Source organism: Micropterus salmoides, unplaced genomic scaffold, assembly GCF_014851395.1.
Source record: "Micropterus salmoides isolate LMB-PRFRI ecotype aquatic unplaced genomic scaffold, ASM1485139v1 Ms_hic_scaffold_1, whole genome shotgun sequence".
In the NCBI taxonomy this organism is placed as follows: Eukaryota; Metazoa; Chordata; class Actinopteri; order Centrarchiformes; family Centrarchidae; genus Micropterus; species Micropterus salmoides.
Window position 1 is genome coordinate 19940392 of NW_024040040.1, and position 25044 is coordinate 19965435.

Sequence of the window (25044 nt, forward strand, 5' to 3'; positions counted from 1 at the left end):
TCATCTGACCATAGCACCAGACACAGTGACCACTAAATGTTGTAGTCTCAAACTGGAACTTAAAAAGAACAAAAATTTCAGATTTTACCGCAAAGCTTCATACTCAGCAACCTAGCAGATTATTAATGGTCATACGATCCATCCTTCCTTTTACAAAATAAATTACTTTAAGCTACTCTCCCTACCTTAAAAGAAATATGAAGAACTCGATACCTTAAAAAGGCCTTTATTTGTTTTCTTACAAAACAACCAATAAACTAGCTTTAATAAGAAGTAACATTGATTATACAGTGATGAAGATATATACAACAAGAAATATGCAACAATATAAAACAGAGAAATAAATAAATACTCATACAGAGGTTTGGGTTTGTAGAATCTGAACATGGTGACATTTACAGTAAAAACTCTGTCCAGGAGAAGAAGGTTCCCACTGTAGCTTTTAAATGATCAGCCTGGCCACTGAATGAAACAGCTGCTTGGAAAGAACATTAAGTTTATGTTTCATGCTTTTTTTGGGATACTAAATTGTGAAATTAAGGTAATTATTTCCTGTCTGCAGAATGCATATTTAGCATTGTGGAAGTTAACAACTAGGTTTTTATATCTGTCCATAAAGTACAACAACAAGCCAGCATCCCATTAGCTTAGCTAGCTTAGCACAAAGACTGGAAGCTGGGGGAAGCTCCATGAAAAAATCTGCTCCAAAGCTGCGGATTTATTTTTGGGAGTGTTTCTTGATAAAGAACCACCACATCTCAATGGTCCAGTTTTCATACAGTCGGTTTACATGCACCCAAGAAACTAGGTTACTCAGAGAGATCAGGTTACGCAGATTTTCTCCATGTCATTTCAATCTACCTGGCAACAACTGTGATGTTGTGCAGAGTTGCAGGACAAACAAATAAATGGTATTTTGTCAATAAATATCTGCAGTTGTGTAAGAGCTTTTGTTTTTAGATATGTATCAAGTTGCTACATAAACATATTTTCCCCCTGCTTCCAGTTTTTTTGTTGCTAAGAATGGCTCAGTACTGGATGCACAAAGATTAAACTGATCCAGAGTCAGAACTTACTCTGCTCTGTTTTCAAGTGGAGAGAGTTCAGACACTTGGCTTTTATTTTGATGATGGTGTGTGCTGATGGCTATGGATCACCTGAAGGCTTTACTGGTGCTGATTGAACTCCAGCTGTTCGGTGGGTTGTAAGTGGGTCTCAGCCTTGGGCAATAGGGAGCTGAAAAAAACAAGAACATGAGGTTGTATAATGATTTACATACATAACCTATGTTTTCAGTAACACATCTTCATATCATCTTTTTTCTGGACTCATCTGCTCCAGCTGAAAAGCTAGAGAGGTCCACTGATTTGTTCACCACTTGGGTCCAGACTGAAATATCTCAACATTTTCTTGATGGGTTGGCACAAAACTTTATACAGACATTCATGGTTGCCAGAAGATGTATCCTAACGACTTTAATGATCCTCTGACTTTTCCTCTAGAACCACCTTTAGGGTGACAACTTTTGAATTGTCATGAAATTCGGTGCACACATTCATGTTCCCCTCTGGATGAACAGGGGACTTTCATGATCTTCTGACCTTTTGATCTTGGTCCATCTTTGGGTCAAATTTTTATTTTTCCAATCTGCCTCAGCTGTACTTTGTATTTAGTGCTAAGTTGCAAATCTTAGCGTGCTAAGATGCTAAGTTATGGGAGTTGACATGCTAACCATTACACCTGCTTAGCATCAGTATGTTAGAATTGCCATTGTGTGTTGCTGAGCACGTTGGCGTTAGCATTTAGCCACAACTTGTTTCAGACCTGTGGAGTGAAAACCTGAACGGAAGACTAAACAAGTCTAGAAAGCAGGAGCATTGCCAGATTTTATTTGGTTTCTCATTTAAAGTGATTGAAGGTTGTTGGAATGCCCTGGACACTTTACTTTAAAATAATGCTGCATGTTCAGTGCGTCTTACCTTTCTGGAGCAAAGAGAACCTGAGTATCCACTCCGGCAGGCGCAGACGTTTGGTTGGACACAGCGACTGCCATAAAGACACTTCTGTTCACAGTGAGCTGAGAAATAACACAGAAGCAAACAGTAAGTCAGAAGACACAGTAATAATTATAATAATATGAATCTGGCACAAGAATACATTTAGTTAGTCAAGTTTTCCATGGCCATGGTATATTTTACCTGGCAACCGAGCTGATGTTAAGAGGAGATGAAGTGCATTCTGTACACAATTTGGTTGGGATACTCACGGATCTGACACATCATGCCTTGCCACCCTGGAGCGCAGTGGCAGGTGTTGGCTTCCACACATTCCCCTCCATTCAGACACTTCTGCAGACAGCTGGCTGAGAGGCAACTTAACATTAGAGCTGCACTCAAGTCACAAAAATTAAAACTGAAAGACTTAACTTGCAACTGGCTTAGGAGGAGTTGTGACTTGACTTGGGACATGTCTCCACCAAAAGAATTAAAAGCAACTCTGTGTAACATTATAGTGCCACAGCTTCATAAATCCACACTTATGATCTAGTATTTATATAGTTGTATGCTGGTTTGAGAATCCCAGTTTAGAAGAGAAGGTATGTAATGAGCCACAGAACAAGAAGTCACACAACCAACAACAACAATGGAGGCTAAAAGAAATGCACTGAAAACCAAATGTTTCAAAACAAAGTAAAGATCAGTGTTGAACAAGATGTGGAGACTTTACAGAGGCCTCATGATAGACCACAGGCCATCTCGATAGTGTCAACTAATGATGAAGGAAAGCGGGCCTAACAACGAAGGAGGAGTCCTTTGGAAATAAAAACTGGAAGTTTGAGTTTCAACAGATAATCTGTGGTTAACCCCCTCTTTTCTCTGAGGTTTGGAGGTCTTTTAGGTAATATGTATATAACCGTTTCAGCGTCTCACTGAGAAGTCTGAAGGTCAGCCCCATAAAACACTGCAGACGTTAGAGCTGATGGTTTCCATATGGGAAGCGCCTTTGTGGGAACATCTGTCAGGAGAGGTTAGAGACACTGGACAGTACTGCTTCTGCTGCAGTTTGGTGAGTTTTACAGAAAGATGATGAAACGTTCTCACGTACTATTATGATAGGCTGACTGTGAGGTCAAACCCCCTCTCCTGACTCCAGGTCAGTTTCTGATATTAAATCCATTTGGGATTTTGGTAACACTTTCTATGAAGGTCATCGCTATAATGACTTATGCATATATTTATAACACGATATAATGCGTCCATAAGACATTATAACAGTTGTTATAATCACTTACAAACATGCATTAGGCGCTATAGCAAAGTTGATAACATACTATGAACTTTTGATTTAATGTTTTATAACTAATAGTAATACCAGTTTATATCAATGTGTGGCAAGAATCTCCGACCATGTTCCATAACACATTATAACCACCGACTCTGCCTCGTTATGAATACACTTCAATCACAATATAGAATTAGTTATATAAAATGCAATAATAGCTTATAGTAATGTTTAAAGTTATATAGCATGTCTTTGTTTGTTTTAAGTAAAGTGTTAAAATGTCCATCCCTGTATAATATATTGCAGGTGGACATAATACCATATGAACTAATTATAAGACCTTATAACACGTAATTGTTTGCTTTAAGTAAAGTGACACACATTTTGCGCAGGACAGGGTATATACAGGAATCTTGAAGTAAAATTCAATACCTTTTTAAGACCTTTTCAAGACTTTTTCAATATCTTAAGTCTGCCGCGCCACTTTGAGCTAACCGATTAAATCAGCCACACACCTTTAAAAGGGCCATTTTTGAGTTTTTAAAAGGAATTTAAATATATTTATAACATTTTTATTGCCTATATGTCATCAGGTTGTAATGCCACCTAATAATTGAGGCATTCACGTTCTCAGTTGCCTATAACAGCCCGTAATGGCCAACTGTTTTCTATGTGAAGGACTGGTCAGATTTCCTGCGAAAAGCCACCGTCTTACATAGGCTATGACGTTTATGTACACAACATTACAGCAAATCATGTGAAACACAGTGTCATTTTGTGTTTTAGTTGGTTTAAACTAGATAATGTGAGCTTGCCTGCAATGATACATGTGATAACTTTAATCGACCACTTGATCAATACAACAAAATTCAAACAGGCCAGGAGGGAACAAAGATGAAGAGAATAAACTGAGTGATGAATAACGTAAGTAGTGTAGGCGGTGTAGCACAGGCACAACCTGGAGGATGAACTAGTCTAAATGACTGTATTAGTATAATATTATAACATTAAATTAAAAGTATATTGTTAATGTAATAGTAAACTTTTAAGTTTGATATTAATATATTATTATGTTACTATATTCAATATAATTTCATATAATAGTATATAACTTACCACTAGTATAATATTAATTCAAATTACAGCTGTTTCAGTTTGGGGTTGTTTTTTATTCATTAACTTTGTGCAAGAAAAATGCTCTAGGCTACATGATAGTCTCCAACCTTGATTTTGGGCAGGCTACTAACTCGTTAATAATCATAACCGTTTATGCAGAACATTGAGTTCAACATTTATAAAGTTTGTTGCAGCACATCAAACTTTCGTTTAAATCCCGCTCCATCCAGGCTGTCATTGATCTGTTCACAAAAAGTGACACTGACGAGAGCATCGGCTTTATGAAAAGTTGAATGTGTTTCAATAAAAGGCACCAATTTAGCTAAATAGCCAGCAAACGTTAGCCAAACCCACACGCTCCTTGAATTTTCCCTGTTGTCGCCTGTCTTATCGATACAGCTGCTGGTGGCGCATCTCGCTCTTGTTTTTCAGGAATGGGGCTGTTCAAGTGGCCACAGAACGACCGGCCAACCGGGTTAATCTCGTTACTCCTGATCGCCACTCCGACTAAAACAGGATTTTCACATTGAAAAAAATATCTTCAAAATTTAATACCTTGTTAAAAAGCGATTAAGACTTTTTAATACTTTTTAATGGCCTTAATTTTCGCAAAATTGATTTATCACCTCTTAAGACTTTTTAAGACCCCGTGGACACCCTACAACTTTTATTTATGTTTCTTCACTTTATGAACAATCTGTATGCATTTTGAACATTTTGCAGTTTAGCACAACAACATAATTACATCAAGAAAACTCATTGTCAGGGTGGTGAGAGATCGCTCAAGAGAAGACCTGTTGCCGACCATATAACATCATGTAAGAAGAGGCTCAGATGTTTTCACAGATGAAAGGCGAGCCTATGGACAGGCCCTAAAAGATGCAGTGGACAATTAAAGACAACCACTTCACAAAACGTATCAAAGGACGTTTAAAAGTAATTGAATGGGAATACTGGTTGGGCAGTAGGGGTGGGAATCTTTTGGCACCTCACGACTATTTGATTACGAATCAGAGGGCGGCGATCCATTTTGATGCATCTTTTTTTTAATGTGATTTCTGGATAATTACTAAGCATTTAATTTGCACATTAAAATCCTAACGTCTCCTCAATTGCTTAAAAGGACTATTTTACATCCCTGATTTACTTTACTAGCCTCAGCTCCTCCTGGTCACCGGTGTCCTTCCTTTAACAATCAGTTGTCAGACTCCTCTGAAAGCTAAAATATAATTTAAATAACAGGATGTACTGTATGTGAACTGGACACCAGTTTAGCTTGAACCTGATGTTCTCATTCCTCGACAAGTTAGGTAGTAATGAGTAATTACGTTACTAATTTAGCTAACGTTACTTTGCAGCCAAAAAATAGAACAAAGTGCTTTACGCTTAAGTAATTACCTAAAAGTGAGATTTGCTGTTTATGTCTGTTTTATAGTGTTGTGAGTTGTCCTGTGTTAAGACCCCACCTTCACTATTTTTTGATATTTTATGGATTAAACCATTAAACTGTTTGTTGGCTGGATAGTTTCTGGACAGATGTAAAAGAAACAAGTTTAGATTTTGGGATGACAGGCTGTGGTGTGACTTTGTACTTGGAGAGAGGGGAAGACAGGCATTCAGAGGTTTTCAGGTGCTCACACTGATGCATCATAGGATTCAGCCAGTTGGCCAGGAGAATGATGCTGTTGTAAATGTAAAGAAGCTGTTATTGGATCAGATTCTTGTGTCACGGCACTTACGTTTATCACATCTCTTTCCTCGCCAACCTGACGGACAATCGCAAACATCTGGACCAACACACCTGCCGCCGTTCATACACATGGGCTCACACACACCTGCAGAGAGAGAGGGAGAGAGAGAGAGAGAGAGAGAGAGAGACAGAGAAAATGTAGCCAACTATTTCCAAGTATGATCTCATATCATGTAGTGATTTGATGACAGAATCATCTCAGATTTGATTTGAAATAGCTTGAGTAGCAAATTCAGCTAATTAAATACAATTAAGGAAGAGAATGAGGATAAAAAGAAGAGAAGAGAGCAAAGGATGATAAAGAAGGACATCATGATAGATGAAGAAACGGATGAAGAGAATAATGCTTAAGGAATAAGAAGCGAGGACGCAGGAAGAGAGGGAGAAAGACAGAAAGAAGACAATCAGGATTAAAAGTTCATGAAATTCGTGAAATAGTGCCACACAAGAAACAAAGAAGTGGGAAATAAATTGGACAAACAAGTGACGATGAGGAGAAAGACTGACTTTTCTCGCATCTCTTCCCGGTGTGTCCTTGCAGACAGGAGCAGACGTTGTTCCTTATACACAGTCCGCCATTCTTACAGGGAGGACGGCACACAGCTGGAGGAGGAAAAAGTGTAGTATAATAAAAAGATTCTAAAGAGAAATTTCAAATTCAGCCATTGTGATATGTCCCTGACATATCAGTAACTCAATGAATGCTTGAACTACAGATTCACTTGATTGATTAATGGCTGAAGTTGTAGATTTACCAATCTGACACTGTGCGCCGTAGAAACCGTGAGGACACTCGCAAATATTTGGCCGAACACACCAACCTCCATTCAGGCACACGGGAGAGCATAGGGCTGGAGAGAGAGAGGGGAGCATCAGCGTTGAGAGGTTAGCAGACGCACACACACACACACACACACACACACACACACTCACTCACCAATCTCACAGGATGGTCCGGTCCAGCCCGGCAGACACATGCACTTGTCTGGAGACACACACTGGCCTCTGTTGTGACAGTGACGGCTACACACCACTATGATGCACACCAAAAAAAACTATGTGAGTATTTATCATACTCACATCATAATGGTAAGAGCATTTACCTTTTATGAGCGATTCAGAAAATGAAGTATATCCCAATAACTGTGAACTCACTGGTCTCACATCGAGGTCCAACAAACCCATAAGGACAGGAACAAGTCTGCAGTCCCACACAGGTGCCTCCATTTTCACATGGTAACCTGCACAGAGCTGCAGCCATGCAGTTCAGTTAGGTATATCATTTATAATAGTTCAATCATAAGCCATCTTAATTATTGAACACCTTTATATTTTTGTGCAATGTGATAATTTATAATCTTTTACTTCTACCATGATACATTTAAGAATATGAAAACTGCTTTTAGAAAATAATTTCTTCCCTATATTTATTTGCATTTAGATGCATAGGTGTTTACAGAAGTTCTTAACTGATGGCAAAAAGCAGTAGTACACTGGACATCTGTGAGGTAAAGCTGTACCTTGCTGACAGTTTTCTCCATGAAAACCTCTGAGACAGTGACACACACCCGGAGCAATGCAAACACCCCCGTTGATACAATCTGGCTCACAGATTGCTAAGAAAGTATGGATATACAAAAAAGGAACAAATAAATACTCAGGTAGAAGTAATAGCTGAAACAATTTGTATAAATTCATTTATTTGTTCACCTGTCTGACAGTCATATCCAGTGTAGCCTGGTTTGCAGCGGCATGTATTGGGCGCAGCGCATTCCATGTTCCTACCACACGTATGTCTGCAAACAGCTTGAAAAACAGAAATGAAACGGCTGTTAAAGCTGCGTACAGCTGTTTCATATCTGTGTCTGGCCTATGAACATGACACAAAGATCAGGGCAAACCATTAATCATTAAATCATCATTTGCTCATTAATTCAAATAGTAGACAATAGGAAATGTATGGGCTTATGACTTTTTAAGATGCATTTTACAGATTTAGTTAAAATAATCTCTCAAGACTTAAAGTGCTAACTTAATGCTAATGAGTGGAACCACCGAGTAAAGTGGTTACTTGATTTTTTAGGAGAAATTTAATCCTGTTCCAGCAAACTTTAGCAAAGATGAATTTGACCTGAAAATTTTGAAGTTGTTTTTATGTATCTGTATTTGAAAATTGAGTCCTTATTTCAGTGGGGTGTGTCATCCCCCTGTTTTTGTACAATACTACACTCCTAGAACTTTCACTGCAGTGTCACTCTCGTGGACTGTTTCCACTCTATGATGGCTTGATATGTTTTAATTTCCTAACTTGAACATGCAACATCCCTTTGTTTTTTGGCTTTGTGAAGAACTCTTTAATTGGACTCTATGGTCTTTACCAAACAACGATATGTTCAGTTCATTGCAGCCAATGAAGTGCTAATGACAAGGAGCGCTCTGAGCCACAAACCCTAGCATGTGTAGGATCAACCTTGTTCAAGTTACTTAAGGATAAGAAATTTGTCAAAGGTGATCCTGTCTGTCTGCTTTGAGTTTTGCTGTCTTGATCCTTGTTTTGGCTGTTAGTTTGAATTCTCTGCCTGTTTTGTAGTTTATTTGATTATGATTGATTGATTGATTAAGATTATGATTCTGTTTCAGTTACTGTGGTTTCTGTATCTATCGTGCTGGTCTTTGTTCTGTTCTTTGTCTGTCTGCACTGGGTATGAACCTCGGTATGTCATTAAGTTATGTTTATGCTACTTGGTCTGGTCCTATCTGCTCTGTGTCTTGTTGTAAGGTTAGTCTATGTCTCCCTGATCCTCCTGATTGGTGTCATCTGCTTGCCTGTGTTTGTGTTCTGCCTGGTTACCCTATCTGTTCCACTTTCTTTGCTCCCGCCCTGCTCGTGTGCCTGTGTGTAGAAATGGTTGTCATTTGAGTTCTGTCTTGTTGGATCATCGTAGCTTGTTTGTGCTCTGTCATGTCATGTCGAGTGCTGTCCTGCCCTCCCTGTGTTCCTGTGCCTTGCCTGAATTCTATGCCAGTTGGATTGTTTTGTCTGTTTTTGGATTCTGTTTTTGTTGAAGGTCTCTTTGTGTTTGGACTCCATGACTGCACATAAGCCTGTGAGCCCAAACACAGCAACCCTGACAGTTCCAGATAATTCTTATTATCATCAGACAAGTATTGAAGAGCCTGTCAAGCCTTACCTCGACATGCTCGTCCATCTCCAGTGTATCCTACAGGACACCTCCCACAGCGGAAACCTCCATCCATTACTGGTTCACACACGACACCAGAAAAACATGGCCAGTCGGCGCATGTCGTCACGTGTTTGTTGGCTGTTGTACCATTCCTATTCTCTGGCTGGATGGAGGTAGCTCTTTGCAGCAGCAAGCTGTTGTAGACTGTTTTTCCCGGCGTTGTGAAGGTCAATGCTGGGACCTCCGGTGGCATCTCTGGGCCTTCGGATCCAGGCTCAGCCTCATCTCCATCTGCGGAGAACTCTGATTCAGACAGTGAGTAAGACAGAGCGGTAAAGGCCGCTGTAAGTGGGAGGACAGGTCTTGGTGGGGTCCAGGGTTTGACTTGGGTGGATGCCAGATGGTTGAGCTGGGGCTGCGTAGTCTGTTTGAACTGCGTCTCTTTGCCAGACTCACTGGACAGGTGTGGAGCAAGGAGTGTTATCATGGAAGGTTTGCCACCAGTCAGTGCTCCTTCAGGCTGCTGGGAGATGGTCATGCTAGATCTGACATTTGTCCTGTCATCAGATCTGAGGTTGGCCCTCTGGCGGGTGATGTGAGTGACATGGAGGGCGCTCACTGATGTTCTGGGAACATCTCTTGCAGCAACAGTGACCGCCTCTCTCCTCCCCGTGCCGCCTCCCCTCCCTGAAACAGGAACCTGGCGTTGTGTGTTATCTCGGTTTGCACTAGTGACAGACAGGGATAGGTGTTTGATACCGTGCCTGGTGGGCAGGCTGGGCAGGTGGATCTGGGAGACTTTGCTGCTGCTTCCCTGCGGGGATCGGCTAGCCTTGCCTACTTGCTGCTGCTGAGAAAGGTGATTGGATGCTGAGGAAAGAAAAGAGGTGACATCAGTGAATAAGACAAATTTACACATTCCCCGAAGTAGTTATTGTCTAGTCATAGCTTAGCCACAGTAACTAACTTGTTCAGGTGCTAAAGTGCTGGGTTTGGGACTGTAGGAGCAATGGTGGGTCTGAAAAGAGTTTGGAAGGTGTTCTTTTTATCATGCCTAAAATCAAACCCACAACAGCAAATGTTTAAGGAATGGAGTAAACAGTGCATTTGTATGCTTTAATGTAAACTGCAAATGTTAGCATATCAGGATAACCTGCTACCCATAGTACTAAACCAACATAACTCCTAAGGCTAAGGAGCATTTCATACTCTATTGTAGGGAAACTTTATTTGCTCTGTCCTGCTTAGATTTGGGAAAATTTACACAAAAGCAACCCCAACCAAATTCATTGTCTGAGATAGTTACTCCATTCACCAAAGACTCATCATAATAATTCTAGAACACAGACTTATTACTTTTACACTGTAATACAAGAACAATGCTATTTCTCATTTCCATGTCTGTTACATCAACTGCTGACGGTGCTGACCTTTTACTTGAGACATGTATTTTCAGCCTGAAGTGCAGATTTTACCCCAAGATTCTTGATTCCAGTCAACTGGAGACAATAACAAGTGAGCCAGAGAGCCAGTCAGCCAGTGTTTTCACCTAACTCATGGAGCTAACATTAGCTTAATTAGCTAGCTAGTGACAGCGGAAAAAATCTGCTAGTGACATGTCATTTCAGCCTTTCAATTTTGAGTGGTAAGTCTGGGCGACGGGTGTAGCAGGTCACTTAAGAGGCACATTGAGCTCTATGGTATGGAAATTCTCAAATACAGTCAATTGTAATAATTGCAATGGAAATCTGTTTAAATTATGGAATGTTGCTGAAAAATACAGCGCAATCGGTCCTTGGTGAAATCAAATTTTAAGTGATTTTTTTACTGGCACTGATTTCATTAGAACTCTTCAGAACAGCCTTGCAACTGATTTAAGCGATTCATGTCTTGTTTGAGGCCGACTGACAGATCTGCATAAACACTTTGTGACTTTCCAGACAAACACGAACCATAGTAAAAGGATTTAAGTTGGAATGAAACTGTCTCTTGTGAGTTGATAGGACCCTCTGCTCTCATCATGAAAAGTTCTTCTGTTGAAACTCTGCGGCCAGGCGCTGACTCACAAGCAAAGTACATACAGTGGTTATTACATCCAGGCAGTCAGTAACCATTTAAATTGATTTATCTGCTGCAATAAATGACATTCCTTCCAACCAAGAAAAACACAGAAAACAACATCAGGGAAACCAGAACATCACAAGAACTAATTAAAAGATCTTTAAAGTAGTCCACATGTTTTGAGCGATTTCATATTAGTGACCGATGTTTTCATCAAATTCAGGATATTTTTTATCCCAGATCAACAACACAGAAAAGTGTCTTTAGGCATAGTCGTGTATGTTTATATTCATGTATGCATTCATTTATTTTCCTTCATACTTTCTTTTATGGATACCTCAATGAAGATGTCACTTTGCCCAATAGTGGACTCTTCAATACATGTTTCAGGTTTAGAAGAGCTTGAAATCAATGATAGGCAACTAGGTGTCAGAGCTGCAGGTCCATTGGTTACAAAACTGCAAAATTAAATATTAAGAAAAAAAATCCCTTACCTGCCTTGGCGTTCTTCATGCAGATGCGGCCGTTGCCATAAAGGCCAGGCGGGCAACGGCCGCAGACGTAGCCGACATGTGGCGGCCTGTGGTTGATGCATTGAACCCCGGGAAAGCAGGGCCTACTGGCACACGTAGCCGACACATTCACAGCTGGAGACTGGCCAGATCCTGAGAGACACAAACTGTGTTAAGTAATCCATATTAGCTGAAACATAATCATGGCAGCCAAGCGGAGTAGGGCCCTCTAAGCATTTATTATCTCACATTGTTCTAGGTGTTTTCATTCAGTCCACAAGTCAGTCTTCACACAGTAATGTAATTTTTAGGTAGTAGAAGTTCAAGTATCCCCATGTACCAAAGCTCTACTAATTAACATGTCATGGAGCTTCCAAATATAATCTTCTCTTTACGGTTTACTGATCCTTATTTTCCTATTTTTCTCTAGAAATCCCCTTGGGTGAAGTAGAGTGCACAACTAAATGTTTCTGTATAAAGAAATACAGTTGATAGAGATTTATTGGATACGGTGGGCTTACCTGAAGCTGGTCTGCCATTTCCCTGTGGTTGGGCTGTAGTGGATGTTTTGGCACTGACTTTGGGCTGATCAGGATTAACTTGGTCCGGCGTAATTCCTGAGATGTTCCTGAAAGTGCCTGTGTTAGTTGTGGATGTGTTAAATTTAATCCCTTGACCTTTTTTCAAAGCATCGGTCCTTGTTTGAGACACGATTGGTGTAATTGTTGTGATGCTCTTGTTAGTTTCTGCCTTAGTAAGGGCTGGGTTCAGGCTTATTCCTGGAATCCACCCCCAAGTGGTGGTCTTAGTTTGTGATCGGTAGGGGTCAATCCTGGGAATTGTCTTCCCCACCTCAGCCCTCATCTGCGGGGAGCTACCACTTGAGATCTTCCGGAAAGGGTCTGTCTTTATTTTGGGTGGTTGCAGCGGAACATCTGGTATCTTGTATACACTTGTACGAGGAGCAGATGTGGGAGAGACAAGAACTGTCCTGATGGCTGCTGTATGAAGAAAGACAGATTATATTTTGAATTGCCGTATAACACCTTTACTGATGGTCTTATCCACAATTTCTACCTATTCAATTTCTAGATCACCACGTTGCAGTGAACCAATAGCAAAAAGGTGAAGCATCGAAGAGTATACTGTAGCCTAACAAACAAAACAAACACAGTAAAGGAATACGAGTGCAATAAAAAAAACACCTGGAAGGGTCAAAAGGTTGTTTTTAATAAGACAGACGCCCAACAAGAGACTTTGTGTAAAGATCTCAATGAGGCATAATTACCACTCACAGCCCTATCAACACATTTACAAGCCATGTGCATAGCAGGAAACCCTCAGTGATTGATGACGACAGACTGCAGGCGTGCCTCAGACACAACAGCAACCAGACTGATATATTCTGAACCAGCACAGCCCACATTTCTTGCTTCAATCTAATAAAACAGTGGCAGATTACATTGTCATGAAATCTTTGAGTCCAGTTTCGCTTCTCGCTTCTCCGACATCTTGACTCTTATAACTAAACTTTTCTCATCTATATGAACTTACTAGAGGTGAATTTACCCTTGCTTGGTTGATTCGTCAAATGCCAGTTGATTAGTTGGATGTCGAAGGGTTTTAGAGTGTTTATTTTCATCTGATCTTGAAGGAAACTACCTCAGCAGTTTTTGTGGTTTGTGAGAGACATGTGCTGTGTATTACTATGTAGTTCTAGTTGTCATGACCAGTACATGATTTGCTCTTCTTTGTTCTTAGTAGTGGTCGACTGTTTTTAAATGCCCGACACCAATATTTAGAGAGCTTATATAATGCTGATATCAAAACATTGAAAGTTATGTGTACTTCCATTATTCCACAGAGTACAATCTGATATGAATGCAGGTAATGCAGGTATTGGCCCATGTCGATTATCTCAAATAATCGGCCTGATCAATCTGTCATACCTTGGTCTTTGATTATTCCATCTAGGTGGATATTTCTAATCTTATTGTTGCTGTTGTTGGTTTCCTATATTCAGTTTGAGATATTTGCTTGTGATTAAGCACTGAACTAAACAAGGAGGCAAAATAAGCAAACCAAAGTCCCTTTGCTCATAGGGCTGACAAGTAAGCCGTTAAACAAAGGGGATGAGGAAATCCAAGGATCTGTCCTCATGAGTCCAGTTTTACAAAGTTCTATAAAAATGACAAACAACACATTACTGACAGTAATTTATGCTGTATGCTTTGCTGTGAGCCAATTTTCCATTAGGGACAATAATGTCTTGAAACATACACCTTGGTTTGAGTTTTAGTCTGTTTAGATGCCGGGTTCTGAGGTTCTTTGATTACTCAAAGAAGAAAATGCAATTTTAAGAAAGCCACAACTCAGTTGACATTTAGAAAGTCCCAATGTAAAAGAAAACACTATAGATAATTTGCTAATGTTATTCAGTCCAGGCTGCGATGGACTGGTGACCTGTCCTGGATGTACCCTGCCTTTCGCCCAATGTCAGCTGGGATTGGCTCCAGACCCTGTATACGCGGTTGACGATGGATGGATGGATGGATGGATGGATGGATATTCAGTCCAGGTTTGTTTTAAAGCCATGGATTACAAACTTTAAATACACCTGTGGCACCAAGCTGCTCAAAACAAAATGATTTCACTAAAATGACTCAACCTTTTCACTCTTAGGCTGTAGACAAAACTCTGCATTTATCTCAACTCTCAATGTGTTGCCTTTAATGCTAAGATGCCCACCTTGTTGAACTTTTGCGCACTGTTGCAACAACAGCCAATCTCAAACTTTATTCTCTATGTCAACCTGGCCACCTCAAATAAGCATTATGTGTTTGCTGGTAGAATAAATGTAGAATAACTGAATATATAATGGAGGAGCCAATTAGCGGTTAGCATTGAAAAGTCTGCAGAAAAAACACCCCTTTCTCACTTACCATTGACTGACATACAGTTTGTTCAGATACAAATAAAGGCAACTTTTATCAAGCCAATTTATCAAGCCTTTTATTTTACCAATTAGCCCTGATTTAGAAAAGTCTATAAGATATGCAGCCTTGTACCTTTCATTTTTGCTTTTCTACAAATTACTAGCTGCTGTGTTCACTGTGAAGCAGCTGCAAGTTTGCAACAGCAGGAGCTTACAGCATTATGAATTTAGTATACAATTAGTGATGTGTTTATTGTGTGAATTGACATCTGTACACATGCTTGTACACAAAAACGTTTGAGCGATTGAAACTTAGCTGGAAGCAGGCAAAAAAAAAACTGTGGCAGTGTTTTCAAAGCATTAACTCCAGTTAGCATTGCTAAAATGCAAAGTAAGCACATGGAGGGAGGCAACGGTTTCATCCATCTGGTTTCCATGCAGCACAAGTAGTGCATCCCTGCTGTGTGTTACTCAGAGACGCATAGCTGCAATGATCAAATTCACATTCACAGTCTGGGCAGTTAGCTGATGCTCCAAAGTGATTTACAGAGCAAGCTTTAAATGTTTGGGGTTGCATGCAAATAATCACAAAGAATGTTGGAACCAAGATCATAGCTTCCAAGAAATGGTCATATAAAGAAATGTTGGGAAATTAATAAATAGATTGTTTCATAATGTGAGACCTTTGAACTCACAAACAGTGTACAGTATCTGATAAACTCATGTTATGCCAGTTAATGAGATCCAGATTTGAGGGTATGAGCCATGTCATCGTGTGTAGGGGTTTATGCACACAGTAAGAAGTTCTATGAGAAGTTATTTCATCATGATAAATTGTTATTTTGTAAAAAAAAAAAAGTGAAACTATTTGTTAAGACGGACATTTTTGCTGTGTAATTTTACCAATCTTTTTTATCAGTGAGGTCAGTGAAATTTTCTCATTTTAGTCACACAATGCAATGATCAGGCTTTGGCAAACCTGTACCTGAATATCTCTTAAAAGAGAACATAATAACCCATGCTTTTTAGGTATGGAACTGGTTCTCCACAGCAAATTGTAAATATGGTCTTAGCAGAATTATCTCACCAGCTGTCCTGATAAAAATAAGTAATAATTAAAATGCCTCAAGCATGGCATAACACACCTTACAAATGCACAGTATGCTCATGCTTACCTGTACATGTTGTCCCATTTCCCAGCATGCCCTTGGGGCATGGGCCACAGCCATAGGAGCCAAAGCTGTTGAAGCACTGGACTCCTGTGAAACAAGGCTTCCTTTCACACTCATTGATATCTTCCATGCATGTGACACCTGCCAAAAAGACACACGCAGGAAATTGTTTCTGCTATCACAAACCATAACTGCTATTAATCTTCTACACCAACAAACAAATGACACCAGAGGGGGCAAACAGGATTAAACAGAACCTGATGTGAGTTTTGTGAGTTTTTAAAATGAAGCCATTACAAAGACTTTCATTGAATTCTTACCTCTCAGCCCTGCAGGGCACTCGCACCTGTACCCGCTGGCTGTGTTAATGCACTTGCCGACTGTGCATGGGGCTGACAAACATTCGTCAACATCCTCCTTGCAGAGGTCACCCTGCGTACCCTCAGGACATACACACAGGTACTTCCCACTGCCAGCAGGGAAATTGACATCCGTCACACATGTACCTCCACTGTGACACCCACACGGCACCACATCAATCTGTATTACAGATGGAAAAGAGAGACACTACTGAGGCATATTCTGTTTGTTATTGCTATACTGCATGTATAATATTTAACAATCAACATATGATCTTTAAATGAACAGGTATGAAGTGCTCAGCTCCGTTCTTCTGCTTTCACTTTTTGTCGTGTCTCTTTTCCCTTACTCTCTTTTCTCTATTTCTTATATCTCTGCTCTCTCCTCTCCTTCTCCAACTCTACCTCCACGGTGAAGGTGCTTTGGGCGTTGCACTCGTCTGACAGTGTGAAACGGACAGAGTGCCTCGATTGACGTCCCTCCTCTATAGGAACCCTCCAGATAAGGAGGCCAGCAGGGGAGAGGACAGCCCCCTTTGGCCCCTCCTCCAGCTGGAAGAGGAGTGCCGAGCCCTCTGGGTCTGATGCTGCAAACTGGAAAACAAAGTTCTCCCCAGAAAATGTCCGCAGGTTGCTTTGAGGTTGGTGGAAGGCTGGCGGCTCATTGACTGAAGACAGAGGAGGAAAAACTTAAGAAACAAACTAAAGCAGAGTGTAAAAATAGATTTATGCAATTTATATGCAGTTATCTTCCAAAGTAGCTCTGTGTACATTACAAATACTACATGCTTTGCAGGTATTTACAACTAACCAATAACATCATTAGCTCTTTTGGTTATAGTTATTCCCACCAATTTATTTACTGTTACATTTACAGCGACACGTCTTTGTGTTTTTATGAAAGAATCTGCTTCCTGTCCTGAAATAAAACTCTTTATAGGTGAGCTTGCTTTGGAAAAACATCCCTCCAGGCTGTTCCTGGAAAAAGTCATTGTAAACACACATGTCCACGGCTGGAGGGGTTTCCAGCTTTTCTTTCCAAGTGGAGCTCTCAAAGGCCATTTCAACAAGATCATGTAGCGGCCACTACTGAGATCATGCTTTCCCCATGGATGTTTAAAAGAAAGAAAGCAATGATAATCCCAGGAAACACCTGCTCAGCATGTCATTTGTTAAGAAACTGACAAGAGAATGCTCGCTGATTAATAGGATTAATACTATTATTGAGTTCCTTAAACCAACGGTCTAGAAATAAGCAAAAAGTTTGGCAATGTGGTGAGATAACTCCACGTATCCAAATAACTTTTCAAGAATTAGACATTCTTGAAAAATCTATTAGAATTACTGCCCTAAGAAAATTGAACGTGAGACAAATTGAGGTGTTAAGTTGATCATTTGTTGCTATCTGCTATCAGCTATCACAGCCTCACTATTACAGCTGACTTGTGGGTTGTTGAGTGTAAGGAAGGATGATTGTTAGTCTATGTAGCTGTAGCAACCAACCACGTGATTTACTCCCTCTTCTCCCTTCCCCTCTCTCTCTCTGAGATGTTAAGCGACAGGTCAGGGCTTGCTGGGAGACTTAAACCTCTGCTCCTTTGATCTGCTAATGGCGACAAATGTGAACACAGTTGGACAGCTACCACAATGACAGACTACCACGACTGCCACTGCACAATTATAAAGTAAGATAAATACTGTTTTCCCTGTTATTAACCATTAGTGGGCTGCAAGCTGAGTCATTAACACCTCCAATCTTTTAGTCAGTTTGGGTATTGAATAAATACCAGCTGTTACAAGTTCGGCTATCCGGGTTATCCAACTTGTCATATCAATAATTTTAAAGTGACAGGTTAGGGTGTTGATTCTCCTGGATTGAGGTTAGGGCTTTGTGCAAAACCAGTCGAGGTATTCCACACCAAACTGGAAAAAACATTTCTTTAAGCACCTGGCTTTGTAATCCGTGTATAGTTCGTTCTTTCATTATTTTGTTTCAAAACCAAATCGGAAAACCAAAAAAACAAGTTGTTAAGTTTCTAATAACAGTTTCTAGTAACAGACAAATGGAAAAGCAGGAAACAAAAAAACAGACATCTGTTTTGTTTTTCTGTTTTAAACCCATAACTGAAAACAAAGGAGCTGCGTTTTGTTCTTTCTTTGACCGGTGTTGTATCCCTACTGGTTTTCAAACTAACTGGCTGCTGTAGGGGAGAGCGGGGCACAACCTACACGTGTGCCTGTTGTTTGCAACAGCAGTGGTTTGCGTCGGGCTATGGTCTATGGTCGGGCTTCATCCAACCAGGCAGAATGATCACCGACCGTCCGCAGCGCACCAGGTCGCTCCCACGACCTCCTCTCCCTCGCCCTGTACAATCCAGCGCCCCGCTCCTTAACCAGTAGACCTGAGATGCGTTGTGTTGCCAGTGGAACCGGCGCACTGGACAGTCAGTGGTTGTTCCCTCTGGCTGGATGAAGTTCAATGCTCCTGTTTTACGCATAGCCTAATCCATGTGCCTACTGCAGCTGGAGGCTCTCCGCAGCGCCACGGAACTTTCTAAATTCTTCCATCTCAGAAGAAAATAAAGGTCAGCGCCAGTACTGCTGGTGGAAACAGTGTAGAGAAGCTGAACGAAAATTACTTGAACCTTTTAATCCGTGTATGATTTGTTAATACACAGCTCGCCGATTTAACTAATAACAGTTCATGTTTGATGTGTACCACTGGATGTACTCACAACTATCACTGAATTAATTTGATATTGAAGAAATCTTACAAACTAAACGGTGAGCCTCCTGTTTTTCTAACTAAAAACCCACCTATGTTGATGTTCAAGCTCATCTTAATTACATTCAGGCGTCGCCCTCGCCCAAGTGCTGCATCTGCTGCAGGTTTATTAAGTAAATGCTCCGTACTTGTAAGCGCCTTTCTAGTCTTTTTTGACCACTCAAAGCGCTTTTACACTACATCTGCATTCACCAGTCATACGCATTCATACACTGAGCCTAAGTGCTCAAACACACTCATTCCCCTGGTGGAACAGCCGCCAGGGGCAAATCGGGGTTCAGTATCTTGCCCAAGGACACTTCGACACGCAACCAGGGGAAGCCAGGGATTGAAGGCCCACCTTCCGATTAACGGCCAACCCGCTCTACCTCCTGGGCCACAGCCGCCCCGTTTATTAAGTGTAACACACAAAGCTACACTAATCAAACACATTAAAAATCAAAATCAATATTTTTCCGTTTTGTTTTTAAAACAGAAAAACAAAAAACGATTGTCTGTTTTTTGGTTTTCTGTTTATCTTTTTATCTGTTTTGGTTTTAAAACGTAAAAAACAAAAAACGACTTGGTTTTTTGGTTTTCCTGATTTGGTTTTGAAACAAAATAATGACAAAATGAGCCATACAGGGATTCTGCACAGGGACATTTTCATGTTGAAACAAGAAAGGGCCCTAAACAAACTTATTGCCCTATTGTCTAAAACATTATTATATGTTGGATCACTAATCACTTCATTGAAAGAGATCTGTGGTCATCTTGATGATGGTTGTGAATTGAATAAAAGGTTGTTCTCTTTTCTTGTTCTCTTGTTTGTACCTTGGTTCACAGACCAGGTGAATTTGGAGGTAGCCGGGTCGCAGAGGAGGCAAGGGCTGCTGGGATTAGAGTCTCCCTCTGTTAAACACATCCCATCAATATTGCATGTCCTTTCCTGGCAACCAGAGACAGAGAGCGAAAATGGAAAAGGTTTGATTGTGTACTCTTATTTACAGTGTAAAATTTTGAGGCTTTCAGAAAACACATTATAAACACATTTTTTCAAGCTGTTTGTTTTTCTTTCGTGGTGTTCTCTGGAGATGCCAGGTGTGTAACAGGACATTGTGCTCTAAATACACATCATTTCAATTAAATTTAGTTCAGCTTTGGCAAGCTCATGCAAAACTCTGTGTCTTTCTGCAAATGTGTGAGTGCGCAAGTGTTCACCCCAGGTTGTTTGTAAGGTTACATGTTGTGTTGTCTCCATTCCCATAAAAAACAGTTCCAGTAACAACATACCTTTCTTTTTTTTTTTTATTAATGTTTGGTTTTTAAATAGCCAGCTGTTGGGAGCATGGGAAATCACACTGTTTCTGGTTTAGTCATTCAACCTGCTATAAGCTGTTCACAGCGTAGCTGCTGCAGTCCTAACAGAACATATAAAACGCTTCACCACACTTTTCCGCTAAGCACCTACTGAATCACATCTGTCTCCTAAATCTGTTTCCTGTACCCAAATAAACAAATAAGAGGTTTTCTTAACCAGTGACCTGTTATAGTCATTTGAATGATGGCCATCCTCCTTAAAAAGCAAGAAGTTGTGGTAGTGGAAGGTCATACAAAGTCTGACTTTCTAACTAAACAGTTTTACCTCACCTCAACCAAATACCTTGAGTCTCCCAAACGTGGAAAAAGGTACTGCAGCTATGACTTCATATGGGTCATTTTGAAATTCACTAACAAATTAACTTTATTAAGGTACAAGGACTTGTTGTTGCATTGGAATTTAGGTGTATGGTATAGGGTATAAGGTGCAAATATTTTCCATGTAGCGGTCAAGCCTTTAGCAGAAATATATTATTATTATTTCATTTTCATTGGAAGGATATTTTTGTGACTTCCATCTACTTAGATTTTAATAATCATGCAGTTTTTTCAAAAGTTTTGTTTTTTACTGTAGTGGTGTCATGGTGTCCTGGGCTTGAAAAATACATTAAAACAATCAGTTAATGTTCGGAGTCTTCAGAGGAGATGAACAGCTTGACTATGAGAAAAACCCTGTTCACTTTTGTATGTGAGTTACCTTTAACTTACAAAGTCCTGAGCGCGATGCCTCGCAGACCTGGCAAACGCCATCATAGATTGTCACCACCTTGGCCTGGCTGTACTGTGAGCCATCATTGGTCACCTGGGACAGGAAAAAGGGGCTCTGAAAAATGCCTCAAACCCCTCCAACAAACAACAAAAACAGGTTAGTTTCAGAGACATTACCTTAATCTCCCAGCGTGCGTATGGTTTGTCATCCATCATAAAGTCTTCTGTATTGACGGCTGTGTTGCTCAGAGATGGTACAGTGCAGTCTAAAGCCTTAGAACTGAGGAAGGTGGCTTTTGTTCTCTGTTTTTCCCCTGGAACCCAAAATCCGTTCATGTACTGTGGAGGCACATCAACACAATTCAGAGGAAATATCTGGGGAAAAAAAACACTTTCATCTTGAAGACCTGACCTTTGACCTTGCCTTTCCTCACCTTCAGTCTGGTGGCATGGCAGCTGAGGTCGGGAGAGTCGATAAAGCCGAGGCCAAACACTCGAATGTTGCGACAGTTGAAGGCTCGGATGTCACATAGTCCACCATTCTCCAAATCTGTTAACTCTACTGGCTGGCCTATCCAAGGAGAGATTATTGTTTGCTTATGAGTAAATTACATGCCAATCAAAAGACAGAATATAGTTATTTCGGCAGCTAATTAAAATAGAGATTCGTATGATCTGTTAACATACCACTCTTAGACATCAAGCTTACTAGCTAATTATCTCTACATAGTAATCGATGTAAAGCTTTTCTAATCTGACTTCAACATAAGGTCAAAATAGATGTAGTATTCTGATGGTGATTCTACAGCTGTACACTGTGGCAGTGCTTGAAGTGGAAAAAAATAGACGCCGGTACTCCCCACACTTTCATTTGTTATTTATCATTTGTTGTTGCTGTTTTTCAAAAAATTTTTAACAAAAGCTTTCAAAAAGTGATGGAGACATTCTGATTCTGACATGTCCCCAGTGTCCCCAGTGTAAATGACACCTATCTGTCAATATTTTTAAATGTCCCGCCCCATCCAGGCTGTGATTGGTCGGTTCACAACAAGTGACATTGACGAGCTACATTCAGCACACGGCTGCTTGAAAGGCACCCGAGCTTCTCTTCTTCCTGCTCTCTCTCCGCCGACAGAGATTAGCAGGCAGGTGAGAACGGGAACAGGTACGCCAAAGAGAAAAATGTTGAGGTGCCAGTACTGCTTACCGGAGCGTACAGCCCCACTTCAAGCACTGCACTGTGGTAAGGCAGTGTAATTTGAACACAGATAAATATGTAATAATTGGAACGACTGTCTCAGGGTACATACTGATGGCAAGACTGCAGTCGTAAAAGCTGTGGCTTTGGTAGCACTGACAGCCCCACTCTGTACACTCTCCATTTCCGTTGCAAAAGTTGGGGCAGCGCAGTGCTGTCACCACCTCCCTTGGCCCTCCTGGTGGACCTGCCATTTCCAAGGCTCTCTGGGTCCGGTTTTCCAACAGCCTCCTCTCACACTCATTCTCAAGGTATGGCAGCAAAGCCTCCTCCCAGCCCAGGTCGTCTTTGAGCTGCAGGTCCAGAATGCAGAGATCCACTGCCTCATCCAGGCGGCGTCCCAGCAGCCCCAGGCACACTGCACCAACAGTTGAGTTTGCCAAAGCTATCTGGCACACCTCCAGAGCTTTGGCCGAGGTCAGGCCGCTTGGCGTGGGCCACTGAGGCTGCAACTTCGGTCGGGCTTCCGCCAAGTGATCCTCAGGGAAGAAGTAGGCATAGTTCTCCAGATCGGCCTGGCTAAGGCTCTGAGCAGTGAAGACAGGCTGGAATTCAAATGACGCCTGTCTCCTTAGCCTGTCAACAGAAAGCAGAAGCTGTTCTCTGAACTCATCGTCTAGTTCAAGATCACTGTCACTGTTTTTATTATTTTCTCTGTGAAACTGAAGGTGCCTCCTCTCCAGAGGATGACTGTTAACGGCAGACATATCCAAGATGCCTTCCTCTTTTTCTGGACTCTTGATGTATTCCACTGTTGTGTCCATAGAGGGGAAAACAGATGTGTAATCCACATTATCGTATGCTATGCAGTCTGAGTGAGCGGAAGGATTGTACATGTTCCTCATCTCTCTCCCAGGGTGATGAGAAGTGCTGTATCCTTTGTGGCACTGACAGAAAGGCCTCCTGACCTCCAGCGTCATCCCAAGAGGGGTCTTATCAAATAAACTCTCACCGGGAGCAATCCTAGCACACATAAAAGAAAAGACCATTTCAGTAAAACAAACAAAGTAGTTAAAAAAATGTATTTGTCTAAATTGCTGTTGCAGACTCACCTCCAGTCCTCTATAAAGCGTTGCAGGTCATCTGGGCCATAGGTGGCACCATCAGAGCTGTGGAAGTCGTTGTTGCCATTGCGGTCGAAGGTGCCACACAGACCTTGCGTGTTACTGAAGTCTACACTGGGCACCCGGACAGATAGGCTCATCCCCCAATCCCCAACATCGGCCCTAACAAAGGCCCCGGAGGGAAAGATCAACTACAAGAGGAGAGTCACATCCAGCAACTAGTTAACATAATCTCCTCATGAGGCAAAAGTAAACATTTTGAAAGCATTCTTCATTACATTTATATTATTAAAGTCAAGATCCCTCATGCAGAGAGAGTACAAGCATGAAATTAGCCAAAGTTGTTTCCTGGCAAGCAAACAGCATATCATGATTTTCCAAACAAATCTGCACCAGTGTCAAAATGTTCGGATACCTACGGTAACCTTCTTCCCCTGGTGAGACTCCAGCACCCTTACTCGACTGCCCTCCCTATCACCTAGGTTCTTCAGGGTAAGCTGTGGCCTTGTTTCGTGCGGCTGGCCATTGCACATGTCAAAGATGGCAATCTCGTTCCCCTCTTGCGCCGCAACGCCGCAGTTGCAGGCGACGCCGTAGTGTCGGCTGCCACAGTCCCATTGGCGAGAGTGGACCTCAAACTCCCTGACGAGGCTCCGGTAAAGGACAAAGGTGCCGGTCTGGTGGTTTTCGTAATGTCTGCACATAGTAGATTGACAGAAGCACGTACAGATATGTCAGTATCTGAGTTAACCTGGTGTTTTAACATGCCAAACTGAAATTAAAATTACCATTTGATGTCTGCTGATAACTGTTTAGGAGATAAATTACCTGCCATCCAGGGTAATGATATGTGGGTCAGTCAGAGAGTAGCAGATGGAAGTAGGAACATCCTGGACTGTGACCTGGGGGAAGAGGTGAGGAGAACAAAGATTAGAGGGATTCATCCAAGTTGCAACCTCCGGGGCTGAAAAATTAAGCCAACCTGGAAGTGCCAAAAAATGCAGTTCCATGAATGGCCACTTGAGGCTGGCTCTAAAAACGAGTCAATCTCCATAGACCCCATGTTAAATTCCCAAATAAACATGTTTACAGCCTGGTACAAAAAAATAACACACATTTAAATTATATTAAGGCTTAAAGTTATGCATTGCCACTTTGAGTGAGAGATGGGTGCCATCACAGGTGGCCAGCCACAGCAACCAGGCTTCATTTAGCCCGTCTCAGCTACACCAACGCTCCACCCTTTTTTGGGTTAGCTGGGAGTAGGTGAGCTTTGATGTTTTCTCTAATCACAGATGGGATAACACCCCTGCAACAGGTCAGAGACAAAATGTCTGGAGGGCTGACATCATCAACTGTCAACGGAATGTTATTGCTTGTGTGGACACAACTAATGGCTACATTGAGCAGCATTCTTTAACATCATGTCAAACCATCAAACAGGCGCACTTTTTGCCCTAAACCCCCACCCTCCCCTTCAGTTTTATAAAGCATAGTG

The 25044-nt window shown here is 41.2% G+C and overlaps 1 protein-coding gene across 4 annotated transcripts in view; it reads right to left on the bottom strand.

Moving 5' to 3' along the window:
* Nucleotides 1-210: 210 nt before the first annotated feature.
* Nucleotides 211-25044, bottom strand: part of si:ch211-246m6.5 (von Willebrand factor D and EGF domain-containing protein) — a 35558-nt gene continuing 10724 nt past the window's right edge. Inside the window, exons 9-33 of one of the 4 annotated variants that reach the window (XR_005444784.1) lie at nucleotides 24375-24448; nucleotides 23966-24242; nucleotides 23535-23737; nucleotides 22535-23445; nucleotides 21659-21795; nucleotides 21402-21563; nucleotides 21214-21318; nucleotides 19971-20085; nucleotides 16778-17040; nucleotides 16334-16553; nucleotides 16017-16154; nucleotides 12428-12907; nucleotides 11889-12059; nucleotides 9340-10203; nucleotides 7859-7954; nucleotides 7669-7764; nucleotides 7304-7399; nucleotides 7086-7181; nucleotides 6904-6999; nucleotides 6656-6751; nucleotides 6138-6233; nucleotides 2267-2362; nucleotides 1980-2077; nucleotides 1158-1236; nucleotides 211-475 (exon numbers count right to left, since the gene is read on the bottom strand). Coding sequence is in view for 3 of the 4 variants with exons in the window: in XM_038721956.1 (XP_038577884.1) it covers nucleotides 1216-1236; nucleotides 1980-2077; nucleotides 2267-2362; nucleotides 6138-6233; nucleotides 6656-6751; nucleotides 6904-6999; nucleotides 7086-7181; nucleotides 7304-7399; nucleotides 7669-7764; nucleotides 7859-7954; nucleotides 9340-10203; nucleotides 11889-12059; nucleotides 12428-12907; nucleotides 16017-16154; nucleotides 16334-16553; nucleotides 16778-17040; nucleotides 19971-20085; nucleotides 21214-21318; nucleotides 21402-21563; nucleotides 21659-21795; nucleotides 22535-23445; nucleotides 23535-23737; nucleotides 23966-24242; nucleotides 24375-24448 (5007 nt within the window). In the remaining variant the exon portion in view is untranslated. The other 3 variants (XM_038721956.1, XM_038721975.1, XM_038721967.1) reach the window with 3 other exon arrangements.